Genomic DNA, 18,275 nt, shown 5'->3' with positions numbered 1-18,275 from the left:
GCATTCGCATAAGCAAAATTGATCCAATCAATCAGAAGCTTGTAAAACCATAATTAATTGAAGTTAACACACAATTAGCCATTAAGGCCCATGAATTATCAAATAATATCATCTAGATATATGGGCTAAACTGCAAAAAGCTATTCGGCCCAGAAAGTAGTTATGCTGAAATTTGGGATGATGTTGCTTTAACTTAAAAGTTAGGTTTTTCAAGGGTGGGCCGAATTGTATCATGTGATGGGCCATCAAACCCTTGGCCCATAACCGAATTTGAGTCACCTAAAACGTGACCCATGGGTATGAGTTCTGACCCTATTAAACCATGTGTTCAGTCCAACCAATTTGGACCAAACTAGGTCAATTCGGCCTAGGGTTTGGTGTCCAAAACATGTTACAATTCTCATGATTTTGATATGAAATTATTAACAGCTAAAAAATTGACAATCAATCACAGAAACAACACATAATCTAGGGCTGCAAGTGTGATGGCCCAAATCTCATCCGGACGAACTACAAACATGCGAGAAACTATTAATCGCATATTGTAGAATGTTTTTGCAAAAAATCTCTTCTTCTCCTCCGCGCACTCCAGCATGTCTTCCAATGTAAAAATGTAGAAAACCCTAATTTTCTATTAATTATATCAGAATAAATCCTAATACATTTTGTCTAAAAATAAAAAAAAATATTTACAAACCAAAATTGAATCAATAAATTGCAAGGTGCGCAAATCTTGGTGCCAATAAGGAATTCGATCTTCATCACACCAACAACCCAAAAATTCAAGAAATAATAATAGAAAGATTCTAAAGTTATTACAGAATAAAATTAATTAGTTTTTGATTAAATCGCCCAAAAATTGAGGACTGATTTCTTAGTAAACTGCTAAATGCGCAAATCGGGTAGAACAATTCTACCGATTTGGGTCTTGCTTCAGATCTGGTTTATTTTGGTTCAAGATTGAAGCTGGCTCTGATACCACTATAGGAAGGGGAAATCGATCATACGAATGGCCGAACCATGCTGGATGGTATGGCAAAAATTCAAAAATTTACTTTTTTACCCTTCTGGGAATCGCATTCCCAGTTTTAGAAAAACTATATCTTTCAAGGATCGTTCTTGCACCGAACCGGACCCGATCTGAAACCAAGAGAAAGGGAGAAGAATACCTGATACGGATTCCACACGAGTAGCTTCTAATGTGGGTGCTCACGCTCAAAGAGGGTACCAAAACCAAAACCAGCCTCTACTGAAGATGGCGCAACTTAGTGTGAAGCCGGTTCAGCAACGCAGTCCTTCAACAAGAACTACAATCCAACAGCTTGGATCGAGCAAGGAATGTGAGCATGAATTGGTTTTGATGTTTTTTTTGCAAAACTCATATATCAAAACTGATCTCTATTAGTCCAAGAACTAGAGGTCGAACTAGGGTTAGGGCGGCAAGAGCAGAAGAAGAGAACTGAGAACGGAAGTGTGTAATCTGGAGCAGTTCACCCTCCTCTATTTATAAGCCTTAAAGATCGACTTCTCCTAATCCAATTAGGAACTTCCTAATCCAAATCTTTATTTGGGTCTGGACTCCTTAAGTGGATAAGAGTTATCCTCTTATCCAATTGTTGATCTAAGCCCATATTCATACCCAAATTCGCCCAAGTCACATGACTGCTTAAGATGTCATGTGACTTCTTAATTAATCCAATTAATTATGGGTCTGAACTCCTTAGTTGTTGACCAATTTGGCTTTATTTGTATGGCATGGGACTGCAACATCAACCTCACGAAAGCCCATATGGGTTTAGCCTAACTTCCGTGACAAAGCCTGGCCGAATTCACTGCTAAGCACAGTGAACCCTTGAGTCCATCAGTATGGGCTCTTAATGGACCCATATTTACACTAAATGATCCCTGAGTTCAGCTGTCCTATTTAGGCCCAAGGACAACGGTCTTTAGTGAGATTAGCCCATCAGGTATAACAGTCCTAAATGGTCTTGCACTTAATTTATCATCCCTTAATGATCAAACACTGCCCGACAAAGGAGGACCTCTCCCTCGACTGCAAGGGGTAGTGTTGCATTCTCTACTCAGATGGATCCTAGGAATTAAAACCTTTTGCAAACCTTTCTCTTAAAACATAATATATATATATATATATATATATATATATATATATATATATATATATATATATATATATATTTCATATAAATATATTTTGCAAAACAAATCTCAAACAAGTTTGAAATCGACTGCCGACAGTTTTGGTTTCCATCAGAAAGAGTGCAGTCCCAATCATTCACTTTGCCCGACAAAGGGGCTGATCCTGTTACTATGATCTCCCACTCGAGTGAATTCTCAGACTACCCCAACATACCCAGGTTTTGACCCCCATTAAGGATCTCACTGATTGGTATATCAAAGACAAGCCAATCTGACACCTAGTGTAGTACCATAATCGAATCTAGGGGTTAGGTGTAACTTTCCAATTTTTCCCACCAATCTCCAAGGTGTAGGGCATAATTGGAAAATGGTCTGGGGGGTTCAGTGTTTAAAACAAACACACACTATATGTGCTTCGGGTCTAACCTTGGCAGTTGAGACAAGCTACTCCAACTGACTTAGCAGTACATTAGTGTCAGCCTTGGAAGGATAAATTTCCCCAAGTCTATCCAATGGCTGAGAACATTCTAAACTAGCACGAGTCTCATAAGTGTTTAGTTTAAGGGTAATTACATAGAAACACACCAGATATAAAATGAATCCATTATGGACTTTTATTCATTTACAATAAATTTATATGTACATCAATTTGATTGGAGCTAAGGGCATACACTATCTAACAATTTAATTAGAAATTACATTATTTTTAAAATGTTAGATTAATAAAGTTATTTTTATTTTGAAATCCATTTAAGTTCTGTTTAAAAATAACCATGTTTTCAAATTTTAATTTAACTAGTAAAAATTAAAATTACTTTATTGAAAAATAAAATTAAACAATTTATTAGACTCAAACCGGTTTGGCCTAATTGTGAATGTCATAGGGCTCCTTTTGCTTCGATTTTGTATACTAAATCCTGTACCTCACATTGGTCCACACTAGTGATGTCTAAATGAAGATTTAATTGACAAATAATTAAAACTTCCAAACACATCAGTGTAACTCATTGTCCATTAATTTATCCATAACATTAAAAAATATATATGCTTTGGTGGAGTTATATATGATTATATCAAATTTGAAATTTCAAATTATATCAATTTAAAGATAATAAAATAAAAATAAATACTAAAAGTCTTAAATATACCGAGGAAATAGTAACATTAACAGGGGCAGTTCTATGTGAGTGTGGGCAATTACCCCCATTGATCAAATAAAATATTAGGGGGTCAAAAAAAAACTTTTGGCTTCTTACACAGGGTCCCCTTTTTTTTTCATTTTTCATGGTTTTAAAAGGCTTAAGAGGTCAGGCTAGAGCCAAACGTGTGCATTTTCCCTGCTATAAGTGTTTATATAAGAGCAAAATAAAAAATTTAGATAATTAGGCTCAGTTTGGAAGGAGTACAAATGCAAATATATACAGTACAATTACATAGAAAATAATAGATAGGTTGGGGTAGTTCACTCCTTTTCTTCTTCTTCTTTATGCACCGTGATGTAGAGAACAAGTTAATTTCTGAGTAGTTCCTAGAAGCCCATGAATGGAAAGAAAAGAAGAAAAGGGGCCAAAGCAAGTGGTGAGGCTTCAAAAGCTTAGACAAGCACTACATCCTTTCTGCCCCCGAATGGTCATTTTCTAAAAGCTTTCCTTATATAATAAGTTATGTATATTATTTGTTTTAGGCTGCATTTGGCACATATATCTCCTTTCTGTAGTTAAAATGCCCCTATGAATAATGAGTTTTTAAATGCAAACAAGAAATAAATGCTTAAAATAAGGTATGCCAAATACACATGTTTTGAATACGTATTTGATTTGGAAGTCTTCTTTCATTAAAATAAGTTGGTTTAAGAAATTTGAATCCTCGTTTGTTATTTTATATTTTTGGTAAATTTACTATTTCTGAAAAGCTCAAATATTATGACTAAGTTGATGACATTATTGTGATACCTACCCCCACCAATCAAAAGTAACAACCAACGTTTTAAAAAATGACTCGGAAATTGAATCATTTTGGCCACCGGTTTTTTGGTCAACGGTCCGACTATCCAGTTTGAACGGACGACCTGTTTTGACAGCAAAATTAAAAAAATTAAAAAAATTAAAAATCGGTCAAAACCGTTGAATGGGTCAACGGGTTGACGGTTCGACCACCTGGGTCAATGGTTTGTTGACTTTTTCAATTATTTTTGACCAGATTCCGGTTTTGGGGTAAAATAGAACTGGTTGCCTAGACGGTTCCTGGGCCAAACGGTCCAACCATCTGGGTCAACGATGGTTCAAAAATGTTGGTAACAACAATTGATCTCCTGACCGTTTTAACATAATGACCAGAGTAGATCAAGTGTAGAGCATTACAAGTTCATGTCTTTTAATTGTCAGACATTTATTTATTTGTTTAGGGAAATTGTCTAAAACTCACCAAGAGTTTTCAACATTTCTCTTAAGCTCACCACAATTTTTTAAAATGTCTAAAATTCACCATGTTAGTATGTCACTAACTTGATGCTATACAAACCAACGATGTTAATATATTATCATTTTAGCCTTCATAGAAATATATAAAATATATACATATATATATATATATATATATATATATATATATTTTAATATTTAGACATGAAAAAAGGAAATAGTTCAAAAAATATTTTCAAATATAAAATACATAAAAACACAGAAACTACAAAAAATATAAAAAATTATAGAAATTGAAAACAAAAGAAAAAAATTATTTTCAAATTATAGAAACTATAGAAATTGAAAAACAAAATTAGAAAATAAAAATTGTAGAAAAAACACCAAAATTTATAGAAAAACACAGAAATTGCAAATAAATAACAAAAAATAGGAAAATTTATAGATCGTAGAAAATAGAAAATGTAAGAAATACATAAATTATAAAAAACATTGGAAATTATAACAAAACACTAAAAATGCAAAAAAAAAAAAGAAATTGAAAACTGAAAAAAGACTATTTTCTCTCTAACTTGCCATTCAAGGGTAATTTGGTCATAAAAATTGTTATTTAGGCTGATGTGAACACTTCTATTAAGAGACATTATAGAAGGTGAGTTTTGAAAAATAAAAACTTACTGATATGATGAGTTTTAAACATTTTAAAAAGTTGTGATGAATTTAAGAGAAATACTGAAAATTCATGATGAATTTTAGATAATTTCCCATTTATTTATTTATTTAGAATCAACCAACATAACTACATTTCCATTTAATGTGTTACTCGTGGAGAGGATAGCAGAATTTCCTCTTTATCGCGATCGAGAGCAAGGGGTGAAAATTGCAACAGAGATGGTTGCTTTTTTCTTTTTCCTATTCTTTTTCTTTTTCCCTTTTTTTCATTTGCAACACCCCATGCTTTTGGCATCTCATATATAATATTTACAAATTTTATTCTTGAACGTTTTCCACACTGAAAATTAAATGAATCCATCTACATACATAAAACGCCTTGTGGCGTTCTTTCTCACATTTACAGCGGAGGCTATCCCGGTTGATGGGAATTGTTCACTCGGAAGGATTGATACAATAAATATATATTACACTAGGGAATATAGGCCATATATATTAGAAGACCGCCTGTGATGTCAGAAAGACGTGATATCGGAAAGATGATCAATCAAAACCCACCTGATTGATTTTTGGTCTTAGAACAGACCCCTCCCCCGCAACACCTAAAAGAAAATAACAAATTTCTTGTTGAACGGTCAAAAGTAAGAAGGAAAAAAATAAATAAATAAATAAAAAGACGTATAAAATTCCGCATGTAATGATTAAAGATGTCCAACAAAAGTTAAAGCTGATTCTCTGTGTGATAAATGATTTGAGTGTAAATTCTGACCTATTTTTGTTTTAAATTTTAGATTATTTTGTTTGATTGCAATACAGATGAAGTAAGTTAAGGCATGAAGCAGAATAAAGAAAAATCCAAACACAGCTAAAACTCTATTTGTTTATAATGCAAATCCATTCGTACTAATGCAAACCATTGTTGCATTGGTTTATTTACTTTTCTTCAGCTTTTATTTCACTTTTTCTGTTTTGCAAACAAACAAAATAACGTGAAAAAACACAAAGAAATCAGAATTTCCGATTTCCTTTCTTTTTTTCTCTTTGCATTTCCACACTTTTGATCTAGTGCAAAATGAAATTGCACTGCAAACAGACCGGACCAACCCCAATCAAATATAACCTTGTAAGGACTATTTCATTTGTATCAGCTATACATTGTAGATTGATAATGGATCTATGAGAGGTAACTACAGAAAGGACCAGGCCTGGATTTATCATTGCTGTAGAAGAATATATCCAAATCTTAAATGAAAAGCATTCAAATTGTAATGTAAGACAGCTTTAATAAGGTTAATAAAGCTCTCAAGGCCAAGCTTTACTGCTCTTACTACGAATATATAAGTATAATCTAAGCGCAAACTAGGAATTCCAGCTTCACTGCTTTGGCTCTAAGTTACTACAAGAGTGCTTTCTGTGACATGTCCGCTTTGTGTTTTTGATGCTTAGCTATCGGTTAGGTACTAAGACTCCAATACTTTCATCTTTCATGCAGGAGTTTGTAGTACTGCTTTAATTTCTTAATGGCAAATCATTATATATTTGTAATGCAGGTAGTTTTGCTTGAACGATCGACTTCATCCAAGGCATTCCTAGCTTCCTTACGAGAACATATACAGGTAAATAGAATTTACGTACCCTTGTCCTTATGCTCTGTTTGCGGTACAAATTTACACTGGTATAAATGGGTTGTATAAGATTTTATAAATTATGCTTTACCTTTTGCCATTTCCCTTGTTTGTGATGAGAATTGAGGAGTAAAATGGGAAATGGAATGATGTGGAAGAACGTTGTTTTTCGGGAGGAGTAAAAGAACGTAGATCGTAGAACAGCATTTGCGTGTAGAATTCCATGCATGCATGGCTCTGAGATTTATGACAGTTCTAGCTCCATCTTAATGGTAATACTGTAGTAGATTTGAGCCTGTGATATTATTGAATGGACCCAATTGTTTATTTTTGATAGTTCATACTCAAATGTTGCAATTGAAAGTTATACCTATCCATCACTACCTCCAAAGTACACGAAACCTATCTATATATAATTTACCCTTAACTTAATCGCGCTGTTGTGGCCTCAACCCAACCTTTTCCCAAATAAAAGTTGGCTGCACTGTTATGCCACCCTGGAAAAACTGTGTTATTGGTAATTCATATTCAATTTTAGCTGTTTTTTTCTGTGTAAACCATCTTCATTCTGAGAAAACCATCAAGATCAGAGAAAAATTGTGAGTATGGCTTGCTAATTGCTATGCTTTTTTCAACTTGACATGTGCAAATTAAATGAGCTGAATTATCATAGAAATCAATTAGATATTGTTCTCTTTCAGAGTTAGAAAGTTGATTGTTGTAACTATTTGTTTATGTTGATATCCGTATCATGATATAGGATCCGTATTTAGTAGAGGACTAGTGGTCATCCTTATCAATGGAGCAGTGCTATTGTATGCTTCCTCTACTTCCAAGGCTTGATGGGGAAAACTATGGACATTGGAAAATCCAGATGGAACTCATGCTGAAATCCAGGAATTTATGGGAAGTTGTTGTACCAGAAGAACCAGAAGAACCAGAAGAACCAGAAAATCCAAAATCAGGTGAAGAGAAAGATGAAAGAAAAAATTCTGAGGCGTTGTTCTATATTTTCCGAGCTGTGGATGAAGACATTTTCCAGGAAATCTCCTCTTATAAATCAGCGAAAGAAGCTTGGGACGAGTTAGAGGTAAGGTGATGAAAGTACCCTTCAATTGTTTAGACACAGCCTAGCTAAGAGTTTTGCTCAGAACTAATTCTCTGCATATTTACTTATCAAAACGACCGGATAAAAGAATTTTACTTTAGGTGGAGGGGGCAACCACCTAAGAATTTTGTTAAATTTCAATAATCAGAAGAATAGATAGAGGGGGCGACATACCCCACCTTGCACCTAAGTACAGTACCTTGTTTTGTTGGGTAATTCGTTTCTGTCCGTTCCTTGTTTTGCCACATAATACAGAGTATTTTGACATTGTAAATACAGTGTTTTTAATTTTTGAAAAATATGGTGTATTGCAAGGTGACAGTTACGTTGTAGATGGTTTTTCTCTAGTGGAGTGACTTGAGTCCCACATGGGTAAAAAAAATCTCTTTTAGGGTTTATTTATGATATATGTGTTGTGCGACATGTGGAGAAAACATTATTTTAAAAGACTTAAGTCTTGAGGTATGAAGCTTATACAAAGTACACAGATTTTGCCGTAAGGCATAAGCATCAGGAATGATTATTTAGTGCCTTAATATAAAATATATTTTATGCATTTTTATAATTCAAAGAAAAGTTAATTAATTTATGGGCCAAATAAAAAGAGCAAAAATGAAAAAAACGGCCAAATAAAAAGAGTAAAAATGAAAACCAATAGGACAAAACAAGTTTTATTAGTTTTTGTAGTGTTTTAGGAGAATTCAAGGCAAATGGGATCAATCAAGTTTTTAGTTTTTCTTAGGAATGGCAATGGGGCGGGGATGGGGAGCCACAAAAATCCCCATCACAATCCTTGTCCCCGTCCCCGCAATTGGGGACAAGGTTATCCCCATCCCAGCGCGTCGGGATCCCCATTTTTCGTGATTTTTTATATTGTTAATCATTTTGTTTTTGTTTTTTATTTTATTAAAAAATAAAAACAAAATAATTAAAACTTACAATCCTATTAGAAAAGATCCAAACATATTCAACCATATTTTTTAAAAATAGTGATATATAGATGTATGTGTATATATATATACATATATACATATATTAGTGAGTGAGACTATTTTTTTACATAAATTGAGTGAGACTATTTTTCTTATTATATTCTAAATCTAACATCCCAAATTTATTATTTTTTCATTTCTTTTCCTAATGCAACTTTTTTCTTTTTATTGGTTTTTTTTCATAAATCAAATCAACCATGTTATTTCCTTTCTTCTAAATTACCGGATAACCATAAGTAATATTGATGTAACCGTTTCTGGTCACGTACCAATTTTTTGTGATGTATCAATTTTTTTTGGCTAAGTACCTCGTCATTTGACCTGCTCCCAGGAGAGGATGGTGGAGCTCCCTGGTGGCGAACTGCTTGGGGGAGAGCTATGCCAAGCTACCCGAGCTATGCCGAGTTGCCCGAGCTGGGGAGAGCTATGCCGAGCTCCCTGGTGGTGAGCTACCTTGGTGGACTCGTCATTTGACCTACTCTTAGGCGGCCTGTAACTCAGAGGATGGTGTAGCTCCCTGGTGTAGCGCAACCCGACCGCCCTCTGCATGAGATGATCTTCTCTCCTTTGTAGGCGGTGGGAGATGAGGGACTTGCGAGAACTCCATCCTTTTCTCCTCTTTGTAGGCGGCGGGAGCTGAGGGACCTGCGAGAACTGAACCAGGGGGCCCGGGGGTATTTACTCGGCGGGGACTCTCTGATGCCTAAGTTAGCATTTTGATTGTAGAGAACTTGGAGAGAAATGAGAGAGCTAGAGAGCAGGGATTACCTCCATTTTTTCACTCTCTCCCCTTGTCTTTGGGGGTCGGAGTCCTTATATAGCGGTGCCCAGTCACATCAGGCATAACCGCCACTGCCCTAGCCGTTACTGCCAGGACTGAGGTGGCAGGTGCAGGCTGCTGCTGCAAGGCACGAACTCGTCAGGCGTGCCATGCTTTTCAGAGATGGTAGACACGACACCGCCTGGCAAGAGATGTGGGCACTGCCACCAGATCCGGCAGGTACGGATGTCAAGCAGGAGATATTCCTGCGATATGCCGAACTGCTCTTTCGCGAGCTACCCTTTACCGAGCTACCCTGCAAGTGGCGAGCTACCTGGGGGAGAGCTATGTCGAGCTGCCTGTGGCGAGCCATGCCGAGCTGTCTGTAAGTAGCAAGCTGTGGCAAGCTCTGCCGAGCTGCCCGGGCTGCCCGAGCTGCCCAGTTGTCAAGAGGCTGCACTTGGTTTGCATGAGGTGCCAGGTGTCACAATTTCACTAGAGGGCCAAATCCGCCCTCATCATTTGCCCCCCACTCCCGAGCTGAGAGTAACTCAGCGAAGGGAGTAGATTTCTTCTTTTGGCCCGTAAGTCGACGAGCTAGTAAATGCTGATCCAATTCCTTAGGCTTTTGGAGTTGCCTGTATGTGGCAAGCTGCCTGTAAGGTAAGGAGGTCTCTGCCAATTCAGTAGTGTAGCCATTAGGCTCTGGGGGCAACTTATAGTTCACTTTTGTTGATTTTGCCCATGCTGAGGAAGCGACTGGGTATTTAGCAATAATGTGGCCCGTAGGATTTGGGAGCGACTCGTAGTCCACTCTTCTTGACATTGCCCATGCCGAAGAGGCAATTGGGTCTTAAGTAGTAATGTGGCCCATAGGCTTTGGGAGCGACTAATAGTCCACTCTTCTTGACTTTGCCCGTGCCGAAGAGGCGATTGGGTCTCAAGCAGTAATGTGGCCCGTAGGCTTTGGGAGTGACTCGTAGTCCACTATTCTTGACTTTGCCCGTGCCGAAGAGGCGACTGGGTCTCAAGCAGTAATGTGGCCCGTAGGCTTTGCCTGTGAGGTGCCAAGCTGACCAGGTGCCGAGCTACCTGTGAGGTGTCGGGCTGACCGGGTGCTGAGCTACCTATGAGGTGCCGAGCTGCCTGTGAGGTGCCGAGCTGACCAGGTGCTGAGCTACCCGTGATTGCGTTGCATCAGCCTCATAATGCCGGTCACACACTCCTACAAGAAGCTACTAGGAGGTCGACCTTCGGGGGCAGCACTACTAACTTTAGGTCACCAGCTCACACGGGAGCCTTGGAAGGCTCGACCAGTAAGGGTGCCTATGTAGTCTGTTGGCCGCCAACTCCCGCGGAAGCCACGAAGAGCTCATCTTTGTAGAGGGGACCTTGCAGAGAGGACTGATGATGTTTTATCTGAATTGAAAGTAAAGTTGGTAGAGTTGCTTAGTCTACTAGCTCCCTGCATAGTCTTTGAGTTCATAAAAAGTGTAAATTATAAAGCGAGAGCTTCAATTTCTAAAAAGTGGGGACTTAGCTTTCTGGGAGAAGAGGACTTAGCTTTTGTACGATGAGAACTTAGCTTTTTGTAGCGTGTTCCCACAGACGACGCCAATTGATGTAACCGTTTCTGGTCACGTACCAATTTTTTGTGATGTATCAATTTTTTTTTTTTTGCTAAGTACCTCGTCATTTGACCTACTCCCAGGAGAGGACGGTGGAGCTCCCTGGTGGTGAACTGCCTGGGGAAGAGCTATGCCGAGCTGCCTGAGCTATGCCGTGCTGGGGAGAGCTATGCCGAGCTGCCCGAGCTATGCCGAGCTCCCTGGTGGTGAGCTACCTTGGTGGACTCGTCATTTGACCTGCTCCTAGACGGCCTATAACTCAGAGGATGGTGGAGCTCCCTGGTGTAGCGCAACCCGACCGCCCTCTGCATGAGGTGATCTTCTCTCCTTTGTAGGCAGCAGGAGCTGAGGGACCTGCGAGAACTTCATCCTTTTCTCCTCTTTGTAGGCGGTGGGAGCTGAGGGACCTGCGAGAACTGAACCAGGGGGCCCGGGGGTATTTACCCGGCGGGGACTCTCCGATGCCTAAGTTAGCATTCTGATTGTAGAGAACTTGGAGAGAAATGAGAGAGCTAGAGATCTGGGATTACCTCCATTTTTTCACTCTCTCCCCTTGTCTTTGGGGGTCGGAGTCCTTATATAGCGGTGCTCAGTCACATCAGGCGTAACCGCCACTGCCCTAGCCGTTACTACTAGGACTGAGGTGGCAGGTGCAGGTTGCTGCTGTAGGGTACGGACTCGTCAGGCGTGCCATGCTTTTTAGAGATGGCAGGCACGACGCCGCCTGGCAAGAGATGTGGGCGCTGCCACCAGATCCGACAAGTACGGATGTCAGGCAGGAGATCTTCCTGCGATATGCCAAACTGCTCTTCCGTGAGCTACCCTGTACCGAGCTACCCTACAAGTGGCGAGTTACCTGGGGGAGAGCTATGCCGAGTTGCTTGTGGCGAGCTCTGCCGAGCTGCCTGTGGCGAGCCATGCCGAGCTGTCTGTAAGTGGCAAGCTGTGGCAAGCTCTATCGAGCTGCCCGAGCTGCGCAGTTGTCAAGAGGCTGCACTTGGTTTGCATGAGGTGTCAGGTGTCACAATTTCACTGGAGGGCCGAATCCGCCCTCATCATATACATATATACATATATTAGTGGGGATCCTACGGGGTGAGGATCGCGTTTCCTTCGGGGAGGGGAATGCTCTCCCCTTCCCCGCTAAATTGAGTGAGACTATTTTTTTACATAAATTGAGTGAGACTATTTTTCTTATTATATTCTAACATCCCAAATTTATTATTTTTTCATTTCTTTTCCTAATGCAACTTTTTTCTTTTTATTGGTTTTTTTTTTCATAAATCAAATCAACCATGTTATTTCCTTTCTTCTAAATTACCGGATAACCCTAAGTAATATAAATTATATGGATAATTCTTCATATGTTTTCTTTCTTGTTAACTTATTCCGTATAAACCTTTATTTTATGGATATTCGTACCTTCTATCGTTCTAATGATTTAGTATATTATATGTTATTTTTATCAATATGGTGCAATACCTCAAGGATGGGGTCATTATGCCTTTAGCTAGCCTTTTCAAGCCTTGGTAAAGAGTGTCCCTAGACCACACCATACATATGCACGCATTGGGCCAGGCTCACTTGTGTGTGCTTGCCTATCGCATTGTGTCGTGCTATGTTGAGAGAATGGACCTCGTTAGGCTCCTTTGCCTTTTCTTTTTTCTTTTTTTTTTCTTGTGTTTTTTTTAACCATTGTAGAGTCATTTTTAAGCATGTTTTGCAACCATCTCTACTACTCAAAATCATTATCGAATTGACTTCTTAGACATGGAGAGAAGTTATAGAGGAGGAGGAGACTTCCTTTGGGTTCAATCTGTTACCTTTTCACCATTACTTCCTCCTCCATTATATTGGGCATGCATAATGAACTGCCTCATTGCTTTGGGCTGTAAAGACACAGAGGAGGAGGAGACTTCCTTTGGGTTCAATCTGTTACCTTTTCACCTGCAGCTCAATATAACGGGGTTAAGGTCAGTCCCATCAGCCACTAGCTGGTTTTGGGGTAGCAAAACAATGAGAGGCATAAAAGAATTTTTACAAACCTAGGAGCATTCACATTTCCCTACTCTAATAACTTATGTAGCAAAGGAATGGGAGGCATAAATTAAATTTTTGACAAATCTAAAGAGAAGAAACTAAACTGAATATTACTCTGATAGCATATGTAATGCATTGTACGCTATAGATGTCCAGAAATAAGAGATGAAATGTAATTATAGAGCAGATACATAGACATCTTTGGATAAAAATTTTAACCGGTAAGACAGGAAATATAATGTTAAATTTTAGAGTCGCATTCCCAGTTACATTACAATCATTAAACCCTCTTAAATTGTCTCTGTAATTTGTTTTATTTTCTTCAAAGTGATGGCATTGATCTTGGGTGCTGATTTTCGAAAATTGAGGGTACTTGTTGCACTTGAAAGTTAGGGACCTTAACACTCAACATGATATTGGTAAATTCACCACTCACTCTAACTTCCTTTAGAGTTAGAGTGATTTTTGAAAATTGAGGGTATGAAGTTGTTGTACTTGAAAGTTAAAGTTAGGGACAACTCTGCCCACATCTATTCACATAATATCACAGTCATACATGGAGAACATCTCATCTTCCTACATAGTATTATGCAGGGGGAAATGTTCCCAATTCATGGGAATAGTGTATTACAAGTAGATGTGAACAGAATTCTCATGCAGGGTCAAAATGTAAAGTACTTCTCTAAAATTTTCCCTATTTTATATATTATCTATTATCATATGAAACGGATATTTGCCTTGGTTTTGGTTTTGATGCTGATCGCAAAAGCGTATGAAATATGGTATTGGATTTTGTGAAACTCAAATGTACTTGTTCGAAGCATGTGGTTGTAGTCACAATAGGATTATTGAAAGTGTTGGATAGATTCAAACCGAACCATTTATACGGTGCCGTCCATTTTTTGTGCCCTAATTGTAAAGAGGTGGCACCGGTTTGGTTGTTCCAACTTCCAAACCAATCTTTTTACTCGGCTTGGCAGCGTTAACAATCAAATTGAGATCGAGCCATGTTTTAAATTATGAGTATATAAAATTATTTAATTTTTATAATAAGCTTTTATACTCCAATAATCACAAATTATAAATCCAAATTAATACAACTATGACGTATTAATGAAACATAATAGGACAAATTTTTGAGATTATAATCGCTAACCTCAATGGTATAACAGTAGAGTTTGAATAGATTTGAATACTGTTGTAATAAACCTTGAGGCCCTATTTGGGATTTTGACAGGGGGAAGTCGGTAAAATCCCATTTACAGATGAGAAACTTATATTCTTATTTTATAATTATGAGGGGTTCATGGAAAATTCATTTTCTCTGAGTATCGCTTACCAAATGGTACTCATCTCTAATGAGGAAAAGTTAAGTAGGCAAGTAGTGTTCCCACTTGGGGGGAAAGTTGCCCATACTTTGATGGAACACATTTATCCTTTCAACAATGGCATTTTATATCTAAAACAGTCATTATGTTATTTACTGGAGAGATAAAAAGAATATAGGTAAATGCACTTAACTTTTTGAAAAATAAAATAAAAATTTTATTAGAAAAGAAAAAAAAGGGAGAATCGGAGGGAATCTAATATCTAGGACTTAGGATCCATGCGCAGAGAAGCACTGTACTAAAAGAAAAAAAACATAGACAAGCTAAAGACAGTTGATACAACTTCTTCCACCCAAAAAAAAAACACATGAAATCCATAAAAAATTCAGAAATCTTGGAAGACTGTAGACTCTACCACTAAGACTTCAAACATCAAGTATGAGTTTGGTTTAGTTAGCATTTATTGAAAAAACAGCACCACATTAGTGTCACATAGGCATTGACGTTTATTGCATATGAAGCAAAATGAAACAATTGTTTGGTTTCACCATTTATCAAATAAACAGTAAAAAACTAAAACACTTTGATTTTTGAACATAGGGCATTTGGGGAAACGTCAAATTCTTGCCCCAGCGTTTCTTGAAACCAAATGCTGATATGTCACACTTTAATGGGTATTAATCTAAAGTGGAGAATAAAAAATGTTTAAAGTGAAGTCCAATCAAACAAGAAAAACAAGAAACGTTTAAAGTAAAAAATTTTTAAAGTAAAAAAGTATAAATAAACTTTTAAAGTGAAAAATCACAAATAAACGACCTCCCATAAACATAAACAAAACCAAACACCCTCTAAATTCACTGAAGTGCTAACACCCAGAAACTCTGCCTCCTCCCATTCCTCTGTCCCTAACAGCATTCCTCTTTTGTCTACTTTGAGCAAAACATCCACATGAGTCTTCACAGCTTTCTACTACAAGCTGGAAGACCCCCAAACTTAAAAATCTCATCAGCTTCATCTAGGGAGTCATTGCTTTCCGACACCTCCTTGACCGCACCCTTTCTACTTTTGCTTCAAACCTTTGAAAAGCTTCTTTTGTGAAGGCTTCTCCACCCCAAAAGTGCATATCCAATGATCTTGCAACTAGGAAGTCTCCACACCATTCTGTTAGACAGTTAGACAGTTGTCATTCAATTAGATAATTGTTAAGATAGTTGTTAATCGAAGATGTACACCTATAAATATTTAACTTAAGTGTCAAACTGAAGACAATATTTTCATTCTCAATACTCTGTCTCCGCACCATTTTACATGGTATCAGAGCTTTCTCATTGCAAATTGACTTCATCATACGTTTGCGCCTCTGAGAATTCTTCATCTCACATTGGTAACGAAACGTCATCGCACTTTGCGTCGAAGTCAAGAACTCATCGTACCTCTGTTTCTTTAGATCATTCTCCAAGAAACCTGAAGTCTTGTGTTCATTGACAGCCTCACCGGAATTCATGGCAACCGATAGCCTTGATATCCTTTTTGATCCAAAATCACCATACTTCATCCATCCGTCCGACCATCCAGGAGCCATATTGACTTCGTTTCTTCTCAATGGAGATAACTACTCAACCAAGAAGAAGACAATGAGCAATGCTTTACTGGCAAAGAACAAACTTGGTTTTGTCGATGGATCCATCAAGAAACTAGACAAACTGTCACTAGAGTTGTTTGTATGGATAAAATACAACTCAGTGGTCATTGTCTGGCTGTTTAATTCACTTGCTCGAGACTTACATGAGAGCATAGCCTATGTGGAGTCTGCAACTGATATTTGGAGAGATCTTGAAGATAGATTCTCTCAAGGGAATGCACAGCGGATCTTTCATCTCCGGTGTGAATTGGCTCTGATCAGACAAGAAAATTTGTCTGTATCAGCCTATTTCACTAGATTGAAATCATTGTGGGATGAGTTATCCATCCCAAACTGCACCTGTGGCAATTGCACATGTGGAGTTGTAAAAGAATTTGCCATTGAAAAGGAACGTGAAAAGGTTTATCAATTCCTTTTCGGTTTGAACGATTGTTACAATACAGTTTGTTCAAACATCTTAAGCATGGATCTATTACTTGGAGTCAGCCGGGTGTATGCTTTGGTAATGCAAGAAGAGCAACACCAAATCTTTGTCAATCAACGATCTCCACAGACCGTAGCAGCTGCATTCCATGCTGGTGGTACTACATCAAATTCATAAGCTCCACGCAATTCAGGTCGGCTGAAATTGAAGTGTGACCATTGTAAGCGCAATGGCCACACCAAAGATCAATGTTATGAATTAATGGGATACCCCCCGATTGAGAATTGCGCGGCAAGAAGAAACAGGGCTCTCGGACGTCCTCCTTAACACAAAATGGGTCCATCAAGACTACCTCATCCTCTCTTGCAAGTCTTACACCAAAACAATATCAACAACTAATAGACTTCTAAATATAAATAAATGCCTTGGTTTAGCCAATTTTTCTAGTAAGGCCTCTGATCTACAAACCATATTTGATAATGCAACCACTTGGATTCTTGACAGCGGTGCATCAGACCACATGACTTATCTTGGGTCCATGACAACAAACACCACTTGTGTTTCCAAACCTGTGTGGCTTCCTAATGGCACAATAGTGCCAATGAAATCTCAAGGCTCAATGACCTTATCGATAGGTCTTGAATTATCAAATGTATTATGTTTACCAGACTTTCATTGCAATCTGATTTCAGTCAATAAACTAATAGTTACAATGAATAGTGTGGTCATTTTCTTCCCAACCTTTTGTGTTATACATGACTTGACCCACAAGAAGCCGATTGGTGTGGGTAAGCTACACAACAGACTATATGTATTCTCATATCACAACTCTCCATCAGCCCTCCACACGACATCACCTCCATCAGATGCAAAACTATGGCATTCTAGGCTTGGTCATGTCTCATATGATCATCTCTCTCTCATCTCTGGCTTAGGAATACCATCTTCACCAAAATCAAGTTGTTGTGATGCTTGTAATAAGGCCAAACTGACACGGTTACCATTTATTGTCAGTGAAACCAGATAAAATTCTCATTTCTCTATAATACATTGTGACATTTGGGGGGTTACCGCACCCCTTCTCTTTTAGGTGCCTTATATTTCTTGACAATTGTTGATGATTATACACGAGCCACTTGGGTTTTCCTAATCAAACAAAAGTCTAAGGCCTCTTCTTATGTGCAACAATTCTGTGCTTATGTTAGCACACAATTTTAGACATCGATTCAGTGCATCCGTTTAGATAATGGACTTGAATTCTATTCTGGGCCAATGTAGTCATTCTATGCATCTTATGGCATTGAACACCGGAGAACTTGTGTTAACACACCCCAACAAAATGGAGTGGTGGAACGCAAACATAGACATTTGTTGGAAACGGCACATGCACTCTGATTTCATGCAGAATTACCAATCCAAATTTGGGAAGAATGTGTAATGACGGTAGCCCACTTGATAAATTATTTGCCCACACCACTT

At 38.1% G+C, this 18,275-nt stretch overlaps 1 protein-coding gene and 1 long non-coding RNA gene across 2 annotated transcripts; both read left to right on the top strand.

Moving 5' to 3' along the window:
* Positions 1-6,616: 6,616 nt before the first annotated feature.
* Positions 6,617-8,256, top strand: LOC148876352 (uncharacterized). The gene is made up of 3 exons (XR_016099647.1): positions 6,617-6,706; positions 6,800-6,865; positions 7,635-8,256. It is a non-coding gene; the product is annotated as an uncharacterized LOC148876352 (long non-coding RNA).
* An 8,108-nt stretch (positions 8,257-16,364) lies between these two features.
* LOC148876351 (uncharacterized) lies at positions 16,365-16,973 on the top strand. The gene has a single exon (XM_088967282.1). The coding sequence runs from the start codon at positions 16,365-16,367 to the stop codon at positions 16,971-16,973; it is 609 nt and encodes a 202-aa protein (XP_088823408.1).
* The last annotated feature ends 1,302 nt before the right edge of the window (positions 16,974-18,275 follow it).

The sequence above is a fragment of the Nelumbo lutea genome, chromosome 1, assembly GCF_056320005.1.
Source record: "Nelumbo lutea isolate HS-2025 chromosome 1, American lotus-T2T, whole genome shotgun sequence".
In the NCBI taxonomy this organism is placed as follows: Eukaryota; Viridiplantae; Streptophyta; class Magnoliopsida; order Proteales; family Nelumbonaceae; genus Nelumbo; species Nelumbo lutea.
The sequence above is the reverse complement of the archived record's forward strand: the minus strand, read 5'-3'. Positions and strand labels throughout refer to the sequence as shown.

Coding starts and splice junctions, on each gene's coding strand:
- LOC148876351 (XM_088967282.1), top strand. CDS start 16,365: ATGAGCAATGCTTTACTGGCAAAGAACAAACTTGGTTTTGTCGATGGA.